At 45.0% G+C, this 19,188-nt stretch overlaps 1 protein-coding gene across 23 annotated transcripts in view; it reads left to right on the top strand.

The window, feature by feature from the left end:
• DTNB (dystrobrevin beta) overlaps positions 1–19,188 on the top strand; it is a 178,459-nt gene that overhangs the window by 143,157 nt on the left and 16,114 nt on the right. For 11 of the 23 annotated variants that reach the window (XM_036223988.1, XM_016121726.2, XM_016121729.2 and 8 more), the window contains one exon: positions 4,850–4,870. The exons of 10 other annotated variants lie outside the window; for them this stretch is intronic. In XM_036223988.1, coding sequence (XP_036079881.1) covers positions 4,850–4,870 — 21 coding nt within the window. Of the gene's footprint in view, positions 1–4,849; positions 4,871–4,972; positions 6,942–9,105; positions 10,643–19,188 lie in introns of those variants that run through there. 2 more of the 23 variants (XM_036223990.1, XM_036223989.1) reach the window with 2 other exon arrangements.

Below are 19,188 nucleotides of genomic sequence, written 5' to 3'. Positions count from 1 at the left end.
AAATTAGTAACTGGAACTAGAGTAATGTCCCTGAATAGTTGCTATTTATGAATGTTGGTAAATAGGATCTTAGCTATGTATAAATGACTATTTCCCAACTAATATCTACCTACAGATATTAAATGACCTATTTTAATAAGTATTGCTTTGTAGCTATCTTATCAAACCAACTCTAGTCAATAACTTTACTATATCAAGAGGAATAGAATAGCATATTAGCTCTTAAGTGTGGACTATTGAGCTTGAATAGATCTGGAATAAAAATCTCACTATCTATTTTTGTTGAAAAATAGATTACAACCCCTACACCCCAGAGCAGAGAAAGGCACGCTTGGCATTTAAATGTCCTCACCTGGACACTTTTCCTGGCACTGGACAGAAATATTTACCCAGCAATACCAGAGCACATTTGTTCATGCTGTTAATTCCTAAGGTCTCAGGTCCAAAACCACTGCATTTTGTGATATGACAGAGTTAGCAGCCAGTGTGGAAAAAGCAAAGCGTGGGGCGCCTCAGAGGCCAGGCTGAGGGAGGGGTGATTTGCTCCTGTGATAAAGGGGTGTCTCTGAAGGTTTTGAAAAAATAGTTCAGGAAAATATGCAGAACACGTTAGAAAGGGGAGAAACTAAAGGAGAGACTAATGAAATCGTCCAGGCCCAAAGTAGCGAGGGTCTGGAGTGGAGCGCTAGCCCGAGAAAACATCACCTTGGGAAATAGCAACTCTTTCCCAACTTTTCCTTTCTAAGCCAGTCCCTTAATAATGAAGCTGGTGGTATTAGCAACTCAGGTGAATACATTTTAAACTGTCTTTGGACTTGCTCTCAAGGCAATCAGTTCTTTTAGTCTTGAGCTGAGTTTGTTTCTAGCTTTGGCCCTGGGTGTTTGGGTCTTTTGGCTTGGACATGTTTCCACGTTGACCCTGCGTACAGGATTTCTCCTGAGAAATATTTTATGTCTAAGTGGGTTTTGTTTAAAGAAAACCTTATGCATAAAACCCGGCCCAGATCCCTCTGATAATTGTCTAGTATCCAGCTAAGCAACCCGTCACCCGCTCAAGACAACAGATTTGTCCTAGTCTCATTGGGCTTGTGGAACTTCTGCAGCCTTGCGGAACTAGTCCACCAGTAGGACAGGAGAGGACGGGGTCCACCCCACCCCTTCCCAGTGTCAAGCCTCCCTTTCAGAAAGATGCTCTCAGACATGACCTCGACATGGATGGGAAGGTATCCCAAGCTGATTTTTGTAAAAGGTGAAAGGTTTGTGTAAACCGAAGGGAAGTCAGAATGCATTTCCTCTAAGTACCACTGTACGCTTTCCCATCAGATGGTCGTTCTCAGTGTTCCTTAGGTATCCCGGTTTAGAGCCCCATGTACATTACTGTGACCTTGGAGTTCAGTTATGATGCTTATATTTCAAGGGCTACGCAGAATGAGCTGATGCCTGGAACTCTAATCCCAAACCCTGAGTTTCTTTGTATTTCCAGCTGTCATCTTACAAGTTATAATTTCAGTAAAATAAGCAGGGCCCTGCTGCCCCATTTGCAGGATCCCCTGCCAGGTTCTAAAACACACCATTCAGACTGGGAGGAAGAATTGACAGACACAAAGAAGAAATGTTGTCTTTTTATCCATTGATTGGAATTCACAGTTGAAATCTCATGCCTTTAGTGTCCCGCTTCCTAAAAGGATTACAATCTTAATTCGTGTAGTATGTGCGCTCCTTAAAGATCATACATGGGAATCACTGACTTCTATTAAAATTTCAAAGATGTTTTTCTACTATTAAAAAGTACCCTTTAGGATGCTAATTTTAATTTCAAAGGACTGTCCTGCCTTCATTGATGTTCAGTCTGCTGTCCTTTAATTCTCCCATAAAACAGCAATGAGCAGTTAGTCAAATGGACAACTAAGCCACATGGTCTGGGATCCTCATAAATTAAAATACACTGCTCAGCGAATTCCCACTTCATAGGGAGTTCTTTTGTTTCACTCCTTCAGCAAAATATTATGTATTTATCTGAAAAATGATAATTTAAAGAAGCACACATATGAAGTATCACCATTGTTTATGAATTTATTCAACAAAAACTTTAAATCTTTCTTTTGGAACAAGACTGGGTAAAAATTAATCATACGTTTATTTAACAAATAAGTGTCGTATTTAGGTATTTGGCATATGATGGTGAGTAAGATCCAATTCCTATCACCAAAGGGTATCAAGGACCTTATTGTTTTGGTGTTTTTTAATGACATAACATAGACTGACACTGAGTACCCATGTTTCAGAATGTAATTTTTACCTTACATTTTTCCCCCTAATTAACGAGTATATGGAGAACCTCCGTATCAAACTTCTTATGTAATCTAGAAATGGTTACGTGTTGATATTTCAGTTTCTAAATCATGTTCCCAGTATTTTTCTGCCTGTTTTTCCATTGTTCAATATTGCTTTTGAAACACCTTTACCAGATGAATTCTGCAGTTTTGAATTTCAACCTCATTTGCAAATGAAGTTTTGAATATAAATTTTTCTATAGATAACAATAGTGGCTGTGGCATGACTTTGACCACATAGCCATGTGGAAGAGTCTCCTGTGTTTTTAGGTGAAATAAGCAGTTCTAGATTTGCACTTCATAATTAAGGTATTAGTACCCCCTTTACATCAAGTTGGCTCCTGTCATCGGTCAGTGTTTACTGACCCTGACTGACTGATTCATAACAAAAAGTTCTAAGACCTTACATCTGACCTGTTTTCTGTGTTGACAGAGGCTTTCGGGCTTTATCTGAATGACTTTTGCGACTTTAAATTATATGACACTATCCTAAGTCACACTTTGCCAAAGTCCACCATCTCCCAATCTCAGTGCTCATGGGAGGTGTCTCAGTCCAGAAAAAACTGCCCCGTCCACCTCCCCATCCTAGCCTGACACACATGTCTACTGCAGATTAAAATGATCTCATGTCTTTGGACAAACTATAACAGTTACCAAATGTGCAAACATGAAACATTGCTTTCTGAAACTTCCTTATTCTATTGAACCAAAGCACCGTTCTCTCCAGTACCAAACCTGGAGAAAACAGAATTAAGGAGGTGTCTTAGGAACAATTCTAGGAAATTACATACTGCTCTTTTAACCTCAGATGCAATTTCAGCGTGTCAGGATTGCCCCATCCCTCTTCCATCATCTTAATTTCCATTTTAACACAGTGCCAGCAATAAAAATACATTTTTTAAATTGCTTAATAACTCTCCTAGGGCTGTTCGCCTTACCTAGTGAATGGGAGGAAAATGTTCTGCATCACAGAGAAACCTAGCTAGGAAGGGAGATGGCTTCCCAAATGCAAAATTCTAACCCCTTCTAATTGGAGCCATGGATGCCAGATGCAAAAGCTAAAAGGCCCTGACTTCTCAGGCTACATCAGCTCCTGCCCAGGGCCCTCTCTGCCTGGGCTCCTGTGAGTTTAGGTTTGGCCAGGCATCTAGCAGCTGCCTTTGATTATGAAGAGCATAGCATCTTCCTCTGCTGAGTTGGAGTCTCCTCAAGAGATTTCTCGGTGTTCATCTAATTTCTCCCTTGCAGAAATAGGATTATTTTCTCCAAATTTTTACTTACTCCCTCCCTTTTGTAATTCCTTGGCTTCACTGAAATCATTCTTGCCATTGCCTGAAGATGTGCAGACTGAGAAGCTCTCCCCCTTTCCTAAGACTTCTTCCACACATGTTCAGTAAAGACTGCCTGGATGGATGGATCCAATTTAAATAGAACCATTGCAACAGCTTTTAGATGTGCATTGCACACTTTGGGCAAAGAGCGAGGCTTCCTGGCCACAGTTACCCATGACGAGCACAGAAAGGAAGCGAAGACACCCATAAAAAGTGTAGCTGAGGAGCAGTGGACTGAGGAGAGAGAAACTTAGTAGCATTTATCTCATCCTCACTGTGCTCCTTTCTACTGATAATTGGCAAGTGTCTACTCCACGCACCATCTCGGTAAGGTTCTAAAAGACTGAGACCATCTCATGTTTCCAGTGCTTTATGCATAAGAAGTACTCAGTGCACCTGTGTTAAGCTCAGGAGAATTCTGTCTGAAAGGCTTCTCAGGGCCCTGAAAAAGGTTCCAGTTTACCAGGGGGAAAAACAAAGCAGCCCAAAAGCAAGTGGAGGGGAGGGGACTGAATAAGAGATGAATCTGTGGTCATGTGGATTGCTAGCTGGGGAAGTTCTTAGAGCTGTGATTCTCAAACTAGCAAGTGCCGGCCGGAATCAGCTGAAAGGCTCACTAAACACATTGCCCTGCCATACCCCATGAGTTTTGATCCAGTTGCCCTGGGGTGGGGTCCAAAATTTATGTCTCTGACAGGTTTTCAGGTACTACTGCTGCTGCCGTTGGTCTGTCTTCCACACTCTGAGGACCACTACCTGGATAAATATACCTAAACACCCGTGAAGATTGCGAATGGTGAAATAGAACGATTATTGGGCTTTTGAGTCATGGTTGAGCTGCTTTTTTCAGTTTACCCTAAATAGTTATGTGTTGGGCAAGTCAGGCTCTCTAACCCTTTTTGAGGCATAAATTAGAAAATTAGACTAGATGGTTTCTAAGGTACTTTCCTTGCAGTTCTAGAAGTTAGCATTTAATGAACTGGATGGGGCAGAGCCCTGCCCTTGGCTCTGTCCAGCTGATGATGCTCTTATGGTGGCTAAGGCTTTGATCTCTGACCCCATAGGCCTGGCCAATTTGCCCTATTCCTCCGTCGTTTCTTCCAAATGTTTGTGGTGACGGGCATTAACCTCTCTCCTTTTCCCCTCTGCCTTTTTTTTTTTTTTTTTTGTCTTCACCGCCTCTAGGAGGAAGAACAAAAGCAGGCAGTAAGTGAACTTCGCTCTTATCCATCTGACTCCTGCTCCTTTTGCATGTGCCCTTTTTCTCATATAAGTGGTTTATACTCTCTCCTCTCCTCCCTGCACAAGATCCTCTCTGCGGAATTGATGATGTGTAAAGCCCACAGCAGTTCTCTCCACGGTGTTGGAAAATGGCCTAAAACGTCCACTTCATGTTTTCCTAGTCGAGCATGTTCTTATTTGAAATCAGCGCTTGTTGAATTTTTTTTTTTTTCAAAGTACATCTCTTGTATTTATTTGTATATGCATGATTAGCCAGGCTACAATTGAGTTTTCCCGCCCTTGCATTCTCTGCTGCTTTTCGTCTAGAGTGACTTTAATCACCTGAAACAACTTTTGAAGTGGTGGGGGTGAATACTATGTCATGAGTGAAAACGAGCAGTTTTGATAACTTCAGGTGTCCTTTACTCTTGAACAGGCTTCTGGAGCTGTGGCTCCAGGAGCCTTGTTAAAGTTACCAGTGAAAAGTAAGTGCTTGATTTTGCTGTAAGTGATTTCCTGTTCAGAGACTACTCCAGAGGGAGCTCTGGTTTTCCTGAGTTGCATGACTGTTGCATGGTATTTAGGGAAGGTCTATGTTTGTTTTTATTTATCCTGATAGCCACTAACCCTCACAAGAAAATCAACTGAGGGCCTCGCCACAATAGTAACACCATATGTTTATATAACATAGTAAGGTTTTCAAAGCATACATCTTTTACGTAAGCTAAAGCTGATTTTTAATTTGCCTCAGGGCTCTTTTTAAAAAGAGAAATATGAAATGTTTAATTTTAAAAGTTTACTCATTTCTTTTTCAAAAAACAAATTTGTTCATGTTTTAGATTAAGAACAGGAATGTAAACATTATGTTTATTATTGGTTCCAGTTAGGAGAGCAGTGAAATCATAGAGCGAAAGACGAGGTAGGCAGTGAATGGAGGAGTCAAGGAAGGAGTGAGGGAGAGACGGACGGACGGTCAGAGAGAGGGCAGGAAGGTGGAGGTGGTGTGGTGCAGGGAGGGAGGCAACCCAGAAATCTCAATGGCTTTAGCATGACAAAAGTTCGTTTTGTTTTTCTCATTTACACAGAGTTTATTGCTTTTCCTATGGTGCTTCCATAGCAATAGGTACTGACATGAGCAAAGCAGGAGACCAGGCTGGAAAGTCAAACCCAGCCGTTAACTGCTTCTACCAGGAAGTGACATGTGTGTCACTCTTCTGCTGTATTTCATTGGCCAAAGCAAGTCACGTGACCACACATGCCCTCTAGTTTGCTTAGAAGCAGAAAAGAGGATGCTTGTGATTCATGGCCATACCCGTAGGAGGATCTGTCCTCCTGCTCCCTTCTCCTGCTCCTTCCCTGACAGGCTCATCCCCGTGCAATTGACGGTACTCGTCCTGCTGATCCAGAGCATCACATCACCTGTGGTTGCTGACCACCAGCGTCCCCCTCCTTCTCTTCACCCCTTTATACCGCGGAGATGTACTTTATAGCTAAAACCCTTGCTGGAAACTTATTTCAGCAGTCTGCCCAGACCAGCATCTCCTGATTCCTCTCAGAATGTGCCCGCTCAGGGGTGAAGCACACAGTCAGGAACACCCTACCCTGCACCTTAAAATGAGCATTCTCTTCCAGAAGGGAGCAGACATGACGGATATTTATTTTAGCATTAGAACCTCCACTAGACATTTCATTTTTAAAAAGTTTTACGGGTTACTGTGAAATCCAAGAACCAGAATTTACCACTGCTGGTGTATAATTTCTCAGGTCATCTTAAAGCTGACCTTGAGCCAACATGGGATTGACTAAGATGTTCATTTCAGTGACCCTTGATTCTGTGTGAGATCAGTATCCCTTGAAATTGGCAAAATGAGGAGCTAGACCCAGACTGCTGAAGCTTGCCGCTAACAAGCCCCCTGTGTGTACACCTCGGGGTGTTCTCAGGCCAGGTCCTGAGTTCAGGGTCTAGTCCTCACAGTCTCATAGGACTGTCCACAGCGCGAATTGGTACAAATTGTTTTTCCCCCTCATCTTTCCCCACTATAGTACGAGGTAAGACATTCTGCTGAATAAATATCATCCATCCACACTATAGGTTTAACCTAGACCCACCTAAGGCTCATTTCTGAGGCTGATATTTGAGCCGAATGACTTTACATAGTTCAGCAACATTTTTAATACGTACAGCTGAGGGGACCGTAAAGCTTGAGAACTAGCACTTCTGTTTTAACCTATACCATTAGCGAGGGAGACACCAGAACGTACTTATCACAGAGCTAAGTCATAATCCTTTCTTCTCCCAGATTCTGACTGGTATAGTTTCATTTCTTCCCTATCAAAATATATTACCCTATTTGGTTAATAAAATAATTGTCAAAGACTTTTAGAATGAATAATTTACTAGACAAGTTTCCCAAAACTAGCTCTGCAAATCTAGTATGGAGAACTTTGCATATAGTCTGCCTTCTTCTTTCTCCATTAGGAATCATTTTGGCTTTGGGGGAACTTGAGAGAAATGGGTAATAACTGCACTTTAAAAGCGTTGGTTCCGTGGTTCTGCATTCAGCGTCTGCCCCTTTTCCAGTGCTATGTGAGGCATTAGTGCCTTAGCTGATAATTCTTCTGTCTTTCTTCCTTCCCTCCCTCTCTCATTCCCTTCTCTTTCCTGAGATCCAGGGGTTATAATTAAGGGCAGGACTGCCTGGCTGTTTCAGATAAGACTTCACTGAGTGACTGTTCAACCCACGATATCTCCTATAGTTTGACAAGCTCAGGAATTCGATTGTATCAGTTGAGTCTTGGTTAATCAGGCCTATGATAATCATCGGTCTATAATTAAAGGGCTTCGTCTGCCTTTTTCACTACTGCGTCCCCAGCCACTAGCCCATGCCTGCCACACAACAGGTACTGTACTCAGTAAATAGTTGCTGAATGAAAACCAGTATTAACCAGATCTACAACATTTTGACGTAAAAACAGTGTGAATCCATGTATTTAGTAATTGTAAGGGACGTAAGTGGTTCAAGTACCTGCAGCAGTGATTTTGCTCAGGGTACTCTCATCTAACAGGTGGATTCATTCAGGAGATTAAAAGATGGTTCAGAAATGTTCTTTATTAAAAGGAAGCAGAAAAACAAGTTTTACTGTTACCAAATGAATAGGAACACCACACTAATGTAGCAGTGTTATTATGAACTCTCATTTCTGTCTAAAGAACAGCTACTGATCATGTGGAATAAAATCATCCTCTCCTTTAAAAAAAAAAAAAAAACACAGATAATCCATTAAATCCAGGGCATCTATAGTTATTTGTATCATTCGAAAATGTGTCGAGCATTGCTCAGTAAAAACCAGTGCCCACAGCCATTGTGGATATGAGATTTACCAGCATGTTACAAAGGGGCACACTGGGGTGACAACAGACTGACAAGGACCCTGCTGACAGGGTGTTCACTGCCACTGATGCACTTGAGCTGTGGGCCACTCTAGTCTCAGTCAGACAATATCCCAGTCCTAGTCTGGAGGGATTTCAGATGTATAAATTCGTTCTAGGGACGTCTTGGGGTTTCATTTTCCCTGGTGACTCAGTCTACCATCAAATTTCGCTGCTAGATTGCTAACATCAAATAAACTATCCAAGGCAAAAGGTTCAATTTATTCATGAAGGATGCGTTTCCTTGACCATGTCTCTGATCCCTTCTATTTGAAGATACCACCTTTTATATACAGATTAGTATCAGCCTTAAACAATGTAACTTCAGACAGTGGAATATAAGGACAGGGGGTGCCCACAGGGGTGAACTTAACCCAGATTAGTACGTAGTAGGGTAGCGGTTCAGAGGGTTGTATGAGTGGTACTGCGAAAATTATGTAGTTAAAGGAATCTCAGGTATTTCGCTTAGAGAACATTGCCACATTTGGGACCTCTTTTGTTACTTTAGTCAGTTGCAATATCAGATGGGGTTGTGTGCCCTTTCTGATTTCCAGATTCAGACAAATAACTCACTACATCTATACCAGACGAGGTGTGATCTGGCCCTAGGGAACCCCCATCTCCAACCACACCCCACCAACTATGCCTACAGGAAGGGCACTCAGTATTTAGTTAGCTGTGGTGGACCCGTGAGGACTCTTACAGACCTCATGAGTATTAACTTTGCAAGTACTTAAAAAACAAAAACAAAAAACCTACACAACAATAAAAACTTCCTCTTTATCCACAGAAGACGTTATCGGTGAACGCCTTGATGTGCTCATGGGTCATTTCTCTTCTTGGTTCACTTAATCTTTGGACACCATCTCACTGAGAAGTGATTCACACGCCTCTGAAATCTTCTGGACTCTCTGATCCCCCAGTCCTCTGGAATGGAAGCCTGTGTCTACTTCCTGAAAGGCAAAGGATTGCCACTTATTTATTCAGCATTGTCTTACTACCCATGTGCAAGGCAGTGAGCCTGGTCTTTTGGAGGCTAAAAAAGAGAAATTCCACACAAATCCCACCCTCAAATAGTTTGAAAGTTACTTCATGATTGGCACGATACAGAAACACAAGCCAGGTCCATGATAACCTGAGCCTTAGGCGCCACGGCTGCCCTCCTAAGTTTGCAGACTCCACGCCGACCCTTTGGTAAACAAGGGTCAGTGTGCTATATTACATGACTGTGCCACAAACTGTCAGCCTGGGTCCTAGGCCCAGTCTGCGTGCACAGACTCTGCCCGTTGGGGCATAGATGGCCTCGTACAAGTCTGCACTGCGCTCACTCATCACTCTCAGTTTCTGCACTCGTTATGGGGACCTGGCAACTTGTGGGGTTTTTGTTTTTGTTTCTCAAAAGAGGAAATGTCATTACAGCATTAAAAATAGATATTCATATGTCACTCTTCCAAAGGTCATTGAATACCTGAAAGGGGGAAGTAGCTTTGGGTCTTTGCAGCACCCCCAATACTCCTCATCACTGTCATCAATGACAAGTGAGGGATTTGCGTGCCTGCTTTTTTATTTCCCTCCTGTACTGTATTTCTGTCTCCTCCTCTCCTGACCCGAATGCATACTACATATAAAAACTATCCGCCAGGGTCTCCAGGAAAAGTCTACACACCAAGCTGGAGAAATTCACCTTGCACTGGAGGAAGATCGAGTTGCTAGGACCACAGCATCTCTCCCCAGAACGTTGCAGTCTGAGTCTCAACAGAACAGAATGAGTGAAAGGTGACTTCTAGGTTGGAGCCTGAGAAGCGAGGGACATGATGGGTGTCACGAACTGAAAACGTGAGACTGGGGAGATGATCTGGGTTAGGAAGGGAACTTTGGTTTGATTTGGAACCTGCCGAATTACAAAGAAGAGACAAGCAGGCGAAGCCTTTTGCCTGGTCTACTAGATGCTCGGGGACATGCAACTGGAATTTCAGTGGGGAAGCAGGGCTAGCATTGTGGATTTAGCAGTCTTCAGCATAAAAGTAGGGTAGAAACCATAAACATGAGCCTTAGGGAAAACGCATAGGAGACAAAAAGAAGAAAGAATAGTAGCTGTGGTGTAGAGTCGTGAGTTCTCATGAAATCCCAGAAAGTTTCAAGGAGGGGAAAGTTAATAAGACAGTAATGCCCTTGGCTTTGACAATAAGGAAGTTATCAGCAATTGTAGAAAGGAAAATTTCAGTATAGTAGAGTGCAGAGAGCTCTGAAAAACAGGCTTTGTCTTGTCCAACCTCTTTACCTCCCCACCCCCCACCCCACTGAATAAAGTCGCCTCAGTAAAGGAATGAGTTAAGTCTTCAGTCTGCCTTTTAGATCATCTGACCCATAGAACCTTGTTGACAAAACCTCATTTCTTTTCTGTCCAAAAATAACCTTTACAAACCTCAGTTTCCTCATCTATAAACTTCCTATGTCACAATTCTTTGATCCTTTTTCACTGATACCAATGAGTATGTTGGGGAAAGGCTGAGTCTATAGAAATTCATCTTGGTTCATTTGCCCTGCATGTCATTTTGGCCCGCACTTCATTGTCTGGGCTTTCCTTCAGTAACCAGCTCCTTCCCCGGGCTTTATTCAGGCCAGGCGTCTACTTCCCTCTTTTGCAGACAAAAGAAAGCACCCAAAGAAAAGAGCATCCACTGCTCGCACAAAGTCCTCCGTTTGGGCTTATCTTTGGGATTCTTGGCCACGCCTCCCACTGGAGGACAGGCATTCCTAACGCCTCTTTCTGTTAGACCTCATCCCAGCATCTTCTCTCAGCATGAGATTGGCTCTGTGACCCTTCATTTTGAGAACATCTACAGGCATTTCCTCAAATCCTGCTGCCGGTACCAACCTCGAGAATTTTACGGCTGACCTCAGGCTGGTTCTGATGTTCCCTATTAACAAGGCTGAAGTAGGAAGCTTCCTGGCCTAGAGTCCTTAACTAAAATGAACATGTGCTTAGTTTCAGCTCAGAGAAGAATATTATAAAGGGTATGATAGACTCTTTAACATTCTTCTCCATTTGCTGCTAATCATACTTTGGTAAATAGAATTACTCTCATTACTCTCATTCGAAGCTGTAGTATAGATGTCTCAATGCTTTAAAAAAAAGAGGGAGGGGGGATGAGGGACATATTTTATGAAGTTAGAAGCAATGTAGAGAGACAGTTTGCTGCGGCTGAAGTGGTAATCTAAATAAGAATCCTTACCAACTCGCCACTGCTCTACAAAGCTGGCTAACCATAAATCCCTCAGTGCTTTTATTGTTATGTATTCATATTAACTTAAACACATAACATTTGCTATTTATTCATTGTTTCATATTTCGGATTTCAACACCTATATTTAATCAGCTCAGACCTGAGGAAACCAAGAGAGAAACTAGGAGACTCTCAGGCCTTTAGGGGCCCCCGGGAAATCTCCCAAATGTGCAGAAGATTATCAGAATTCATTCTGGGGCTCCTGGAAGGTTCTAACCTGATCTAAGGCTGCTGGTGGCCTGAGCTTCCTTCCACAGCAGCTCACCACCTGGGAAAAGAAGCTCTGGGAAGGCCACGCTCTGTAGGACCTCATGACTCTGAGTCACACTCAGACAGGTTTCTCATCCTCAGCGGCAGGGACCCGCGGGGCCAGGTAACTCTTGGAGCGGGAGTGGGCAGAGGCTTTTTTGTTCGTTGCAAGGTGTTTAAGCAGCATCCTTTGACCTCTACCTACTAAATCCCAGTGGCGGCCCCTCCCACCCCACTTCCCTGAGCCCAGACACACCAGTGATACCAGTCTGCGATGCCAGTTTGAGCCCCAGGAATTCTCGGAATCCCTTATTCTGAGTTTTATATATGGAATGAATAGTAAAAGGTTCCTAGTCACCTCCCCCCGCAAATCGCTCCTCTGTCCCTGTCCCCTGCTCTGTGAGCGTCATTGCCATCGCTCCCTGGACGCACGCTCTCAGCCTCTGCGCTTCCTACTCGGCCGTCAAGTCCAGGCTTGCTCGTCTCCTCCTCTCAGTTCCTGTCCCCGTCCTCCATCCCGGCCTCCCTCCCCTGTCACCTGGTCCACGGGAAAAGCCGCCTACCGCGTCCCCTTGCCTCCCGCTTGCCAGTCCCTCCTTCACACCGTCCCGCCTTCCTAAAGACAGATCGCAGCGGCCACGTCACTCCTTCCTCAGAACTCTTCCCTCGCTCCCTCTGCCACCGCCTGGAGCAGGTCAGCAAGCTTTTGCTTGAAGCGTTAGATAGTAAATATTTTAGGCTTTGTAAGCCAAAGCACAGGTATTATGTAAGTACTTATATAACCACTTAAAATATAACCATTTCAAAATGTAAAAACCATTCTTAGCTTGCGGACTATAAAAAAAAAAAAAAAAAAAAAAAACAGGCGGTGAGCTAGATTTGGCCGTGGGCTGTAGTTTCCCCATCTATGGCCTAGTACGTGAACTTGATGACTTCATTTACGATTCCGAATGAGGGTAGCCCACACTTCTTTTGCCCACCATGTAGCTTCCGTGCTCGCCCCGTGCTTCTTATCCCCCGCTCGCAGCCTCCTCTCTCAGGCCCGGCGCCTTCGTTCATGCTTCCTCATCCACCGGACTGCCCTTCCCAAGCCTTTCCTGCCTGTCGAAGTGATACCCCTCAAGATCCTCTCGATGCCGCCTCCGCTCTGAAACCTTGCCCTGTTCCAGAAGGTCAGAGCTAAACGCTCTTGCGGCTCCGCGTCTTTTCCTGTGTAGGCACAGATTTCATCCCCTGTGTGCTAACTGCACACGTGTCCAGCCGCCTCAGGAGCTGTGAGCCTGCCGAGTGGCGACATTGCCCCTACACGGGCTCCCAGCACCCCGCAAGGTACAATGATGGCAGGTAGTACTCTGTTGAGCTGGTGTTGGAAGCATTGTATGTTCGTCCTTACCAACCTGTGAAGACATTATTATCTCCATTTTACATATGAGGAATCGGAGGTACAGAGAGATTAAGTAAGTTGCCCAAAATCACAGCTTGTCAGTGGCAGAACTGGAAGCCAAACGAGGTCATTGAACAGCAGAGCCTGGACGGTGACCACTGCAGAGTACGTAACAGGGACTCAGCAAAGAGTGGTGCTGTCGGAGAAGGCCGCCACACCTCCCCATGCACGTTTGGCCTCCCTGTGAGTGGCATTTAAATTTGGCTCACTGAATTTTGAAATATCACTGATAGGTTCCGGCTACCTGCCTGCTCATTGATTTAGCTATCCAAATGAGAAGCACCCTGTCCTGGAAGCCGGTCCTCTTCTTGTCTCTCATATGCAATTGGAGTGTTCGGTATTTGTTTTATAGGGATTTTCCCTCTCAGTACAGTCCCCGGTCATTTTGCTGAGAACTGGCTTTGAAGTCCTGCAATGAGAACTAATGGGATAGCACTTTCAAATAGAGCTGGGCATATTAGGAGAAACAAACAGAAAGAGGGTAATTCTCGTGTTGGAATTTATGAGCCTCCCTATCTAAAAGTTTAAATTTCAACTTTCCTTTAATCTTTGGGTTTACGGTGAGTTTTTAATAGGTTGTTCTTTGTCTTTGGAACTTAATATGCCTTCCTCTCCCTCTAAGAAAGATAACTAGACACCTCGCCCCCACCCCTTTAAGCCTCGGGGTGCACCTAAATCATGAAGAGAACATCAATCATGCCCTACCCGTTGTCAACGCTGTGATCACAAAACATTCAGCAGCCCTACAATAAGCTGTTTCCTGTCTAGAGCCACTCACCCCACAAGCAACCACAGCGAGTGACAGGTTATGTGTGAGCGCCGAGTTTCCGGAAGTGATGTGGGAACAAACAGGTGTCGGCCCTCCTTGCAAGGACCTCATGGCAGACTTTTTGGTGGCCCTATCCTTCCGACAGACACATGGTAGATAAATATGTATTAGCAGCGATATAAGAAGAGAGACATAAAACTCTTCAGCCCTTCTCTCTGGTGTTTAGAAGCCAGGTTTATCTTTGAAAGCTACACCACACTTCGAGTTTGTAGGTAGGTGCCTTTGCTAAGACAAGAAGGTCCCCAGGCATGTTCTTTACCTATTTCTAATTCACCCCAGTAGGAACCACAACCTGCTTCTTTGCTCACCGCCGTGTGGTCGTCTCATTACCTCCACCCCTATTCGCCATTGTCTGCTCCCTTCCGTCCCTGGCCCTCACGCCCAGCCATCTTAACCGTTACCATGTCAGGCAATTATTTTTACATCTTGCAGCAAGACAGACAGTACAGCATCAGATCATCCTCTCCTTTTACTTTTCCGTTTAATGAGGCAGCTGCTTTTCCTAGCAGAGCCACCACCAGTACCAGCTCAAAATAGTATATGTGGGGTCTGGGGGTTTTTTGTGTTTTGGTTTTTGACTTTTTCTTGAAGAAAAAAAAAAATCATGCAAAATCCATTCCTTAGACATCCCAGTTCTTTATACATTCATGGTTTTCTTGTCTGAATTTCAGACTTGTAGCTCCTTTCTCCCAGTGCTTTTGGTTTTTTTTATTTTTCAGAGAGGGCCTCTGAAAATCCACGGCAAAGAGGCCAGTTTGTTTAATTTAAATATACTGCAGCAAAATGAAGGTAATTGTCCACACAGGCCATCTGCTACCTGGCAGGTATCCATGAGTCAGAGAGATAGAAACGGAGACTAAAGTGTCTCCTTCTGTTACCGCGTTAACAGCGTAGCTCAGAGCTTGCTTTAGTTGGGGTGTGTGTAGAGGAGACGTTTCCAGTTATCAATGTTCCACAGAGGACACTAACTCTCAAAATCAGGCTTTTGGCCACAAGCTTCTGTGGGTTTGATTAACTGGCCATAATGTGCACCAAGGAGATTAAAAAAAAAAGAGAGAGAGAAAAGGAAAAATCCTACCTGTTCTGTGAAGAAAAAGGAAGGAAGGCAGTATGGTTTATGGAGCCCCTACTGCATGTCAGGCACCATGCTGGGGATGCCTTGACATGGCCCAGGACAGTGCATATTATTTTTTTCCCCGTTAACAACAGAGCCTTTCTGCCTCGGGGCCGCTCCCTCTGCCACAGCATGTGAGTCTCTATCTCTGCTCAGTTGCCAGCTGTGGGGAAAGATCACAGTGTCCTCAGGTCACCTTCTCCGGCGTTCTCTGTACCTGTTTTGGCTCCAGTGTTAGATTTGTGTTCTAGACAAGAAACCAAGTCGTAATCGTATTTCTCACATTTCTCGCTCTTACTGGAAATTGACTGTCCTATCGAAATTATTGGAAATTAACTGTCCTATTGAAAATCACGGTGAGCTTCAATAATGAGACGACTGACCCATGTTCCTCTGGCTCAGAAACGTGCTGTGATCTCAGTGTGCCTTGGTTTCTCCCAGCAGTTTGAGGCAGTTAGAAGACCCAGGCACCAGTCTGAGACTTTCAACTCGTTTATTTGTGACCTCTGTAGTCCTCAGTCTCCTCAAATATAAAATGAATGCTGGATGAAAACAGTCTATTTTCCTGGGGTCATAAACCCTCTGAAGTTACAAGCACAATTTCTGAGTGATTTTCTTGGAACGCGATACATAGCTTTCTCAGATTCTCAGAGCTTTTGCTGATTTAGAAGAAGGGAAGAGCCAGCAGACTGGAGAGCTTCTCAAATTATAAAATTTCTCGAGCGCTATAGTTCCAGCAGAATTGTTTCCAACTACAAGGGACCTCTGTGTTCAGAGAGCCTGAGTTACAGGGCGTTTACTGTGTTTAGTTATTGGTTAGACACGTGACCGGCCTGTGCTGTGTTCAGGCCTTTGTTGTAGGTTGTATTACAACAAGCTCCAACTGTCCTTGCATCAGGAAACCTTAAAACACCGAGGAGCATGTTGCAAAGCTTCCCGGCTTCCCCGGGCTAACTGCCCCTCTCCTGACAGCTGAAACCCAGAGGCACGGGATGGCTTTGTACCCTCATTGGTCAGCTCGTTTTCATCCCTGGAGACACCAAACTACCTCCTTCACCTTGGCCGACTTCCGTGTGATTCTCAGCTTCCCCATAATCTCAGGGTCCCGACTGTGATGTTTCCCCCTACCTCTTCCCGTACCACTCATTCCAGATTGGTTTGCATTAAGCGGAGGGCTTAGCAGCCTCCGTGGGGAGGGGCTGCCTCTCTGAACATAAGACCCATCTGTGCTTTTGAGAAGGTGCATTTGCACAACCCAGTGTCCCAGCTTGACTTTTAGTGTGTTGGTCTGGCCTAGACCTGTCAAGAGGGCAGAGAATGAACAAAGCCACCTGGGTTCGTAGGCGATCGTCAGCATGCTCAGAATGTTCCGTGCTGCGGGCACTGTCTTGACCTGTATGTGCCTCATGCAGTCCAGTTTGGACATTAACGGAGGCAGTGCAGTTAGTTCAGTGGGAGGGGCACGGCTTAGGCGTCAGGGGACCCGGATCATTAGGAGGACCTTATTCCACACTCTGCCTTTCTCCTGAGATAGCCCCGTCTTCTCTATCTCTGCACAAGCTTCGCTCGCAGCATCTCTGGTGCCCACTCATGGGGAAGGCGAGTTAGATGTAGACCCCGAGCTGGCTGCGGAGACCCTCAGAGGGGCTCCTTAGCTGACCGCGTGGTGATGACGACCGCAAAGCCACAATTCCGTGGTTGCTTCTGAGATGTCGCTTGGCGAAAGTCATAGAATCATAGAATTTTATATCTGAAAAAATACTTCAGAAATCATCTTGTTGATGCTGCTCGGTTTATAAGTGAGAAGACTGAGTGCATGTGCTGCAGTCAAAAGAAAAACCCAGCCCCCCACTCCCGACTTCTGAGCCCCGCGCCTCCCGCCGCGCCATGCCCCCTCCTGTGGTGCTCTCCCTAGGGTGGCAGTGAGAGCCGGGGTTCTGTCTCAGAGCCCGTAGCTCCCCCTCTCCTGAGTCACTGAATCCACAGCAGAGAATTGTCTCCAGGTCCTGTAATGATCGACAAAGTAGAGGTTGAGACTTTTAGCATCAGAACAAACTGACGTGCTCAGGGACTGAGACACAAACTCGGATCAGAAAAGTTTTTCTTGGTCATATAGCCTTGCCTCCCTTCTCATCCACGGTCCTCTTTCCTGGGGCGTTTGGCCTCTCATGAGAGCCTCTGAGCCTGGCTTCTTATATCTCAAAATTCTCTCTTCCTCTCCCTCTCAATCAGGTATCCTTCAGATGGGACTAATCTAATACTGTATTAAAAAAAAAAAAAAAAAAAAAAAACAGCCTTAGCAATAAAGAAAAAAAAAAAAAAACAGCCTTAGCATAAGAGTTACCTTTTGCAGCATAACAACGCTACCCTAGTGGCTTAGAAGAACAAATATGAATTACTGCACAGCTTCTCTGGGCCAGGAATCCAGGCGCTGGTTAGCCCGGTCCTCACAAGCTGAGCATCAGGGTCTCTTGCAAGACTTGTCACCTCAAGGCTCAAGTTGCATGATTGTTGGCAGAATTTCTTGTGGATTGTTGGACCAAAGGCCTCTCTCTTCAGTACTGCCTCATGGCTGGAGGCCTCAGTTCCTTGCCACATGGCCCTTTCCACAGGGCAGCTCACAAAGTAACAACTGGTTTCATCAGAGTGAGCAAGCAGGGGAGAGCCAGAGAGCATGCCGGCAAGACAGAAGTCACAGCCTCTTTTAACCTTATCTCAGGCATGACATCCCGTTTGCCTGATTCATTAGAAGCAATCACTACACCCAGCCCACATTCAAGGGGAGGAGACTGCACAGGAGTGTGACTACAGGGCAGGAGGGTCACTGGAGGTCATCTCAGAGGTCAGCCCACCACATTTAGTTCTCTAGTTAAAGTATTTCACATACAGCTTTGTCGATGACTGATGGAGTTAGGACTCCCTAGAGATTATTTGCCTGCTCTGGCTGCACTTCCCACTTTCTATTACAGAAGGAAAAGGGTCAGAGACTTGATACACCTCATTGTCATTTAACAAATATTTATTAAGCATCTACGTGTGCTAAGCGCAAAGGAAAGGAAGATAAAATTTGAGAGGTGCAATTAATGCTGTACAGGGTCCTGTGGGAGCATCTCGAGAAGACCTAATCTGATCCTAGAGGAGGTGACAATGAAGCGGACGTCTAGAGCACCCGGAGGAGCTAGTCAGACGTCACAGAGGGAAGCAGCACTCCTGGCAGAGGAGAGGCCCGAGGGCAAGAGAGTGCAGGCCCTCAGTAGACTGAAAGAACTGTTGCCAGTCCTTTTGCTTTTTCTGTCTAAACCACCCAGTAGCAGAGTCAGTTGACATCCCTTGCACCAAGATCGACCCGTCTGTAGGCCTTCCCGAACCCTCACTCTCAGGCCCGGCTAAAGTGTGTGCCCGTCATTTGGCTGTGACCTGGGCCTCTCCCAGGACCTTTGGCATTTACTGACCTACTGGCATGCCAAAATGCTATTGCTCTGCTGGAACCAGAATTCGCGTAGGGCTCCCGACAGCTCCCTCCTGGCATCGTTTTATTCCAGCCCGATCCTAAAACCAGGGGCTGGAGTACGACACCCATGGGGAAAGGCGCCTTCCCAGCGGTCTTAGCGTTTCTCTTTCTACTGCTCTGAACAAGACAGTGTCTGGCGTCTGGCTTTCATCTTCCTCAGAAGGCATGTCCTCAGCAACAGTCCCAGGAAGGGGCCCTGATTATTTTCAAGCCAGTGGTGGGCAGTAGGTTTCATTTCTTGGTCCTAGAGTTGTAGCCACACATGGTCGTCCACCTCTGTCCATTTCTCTTATTTCATCCTCCATCCTCATCTTCTTATTAAAATACTTGCAAAGGTCCAGTTTTCTGTTCTTAAAAAACAACCTATTTGTTCATCTTGAGTCTTGCAATCCTTGACATTCAGTCCTCAGACAGTGAGTGCTGCCTGGCCCACGACTCC

Source organism: Rousettus aegyptiacus, unplaced genomic scaffold, assembly GCF_014176215.1.
Source record: "Rousettus aegyptiacus isolate mRouAeg1 unplaced genomic scaffold, mRouAeg1.p scaffold_m13_p_7, whole genome shotgun sequence".
In the NCBI taxonomy this organism is placed as follows: Eukaryota; Metazoa; Chordata; class Mammalia; order Chiroptera; family Pteropodidae; genus Rousettus; species Rousettus aegyptiacus.
This window is presented reverse-complemented; position numbering and strand designations above follow the sequence as displayed.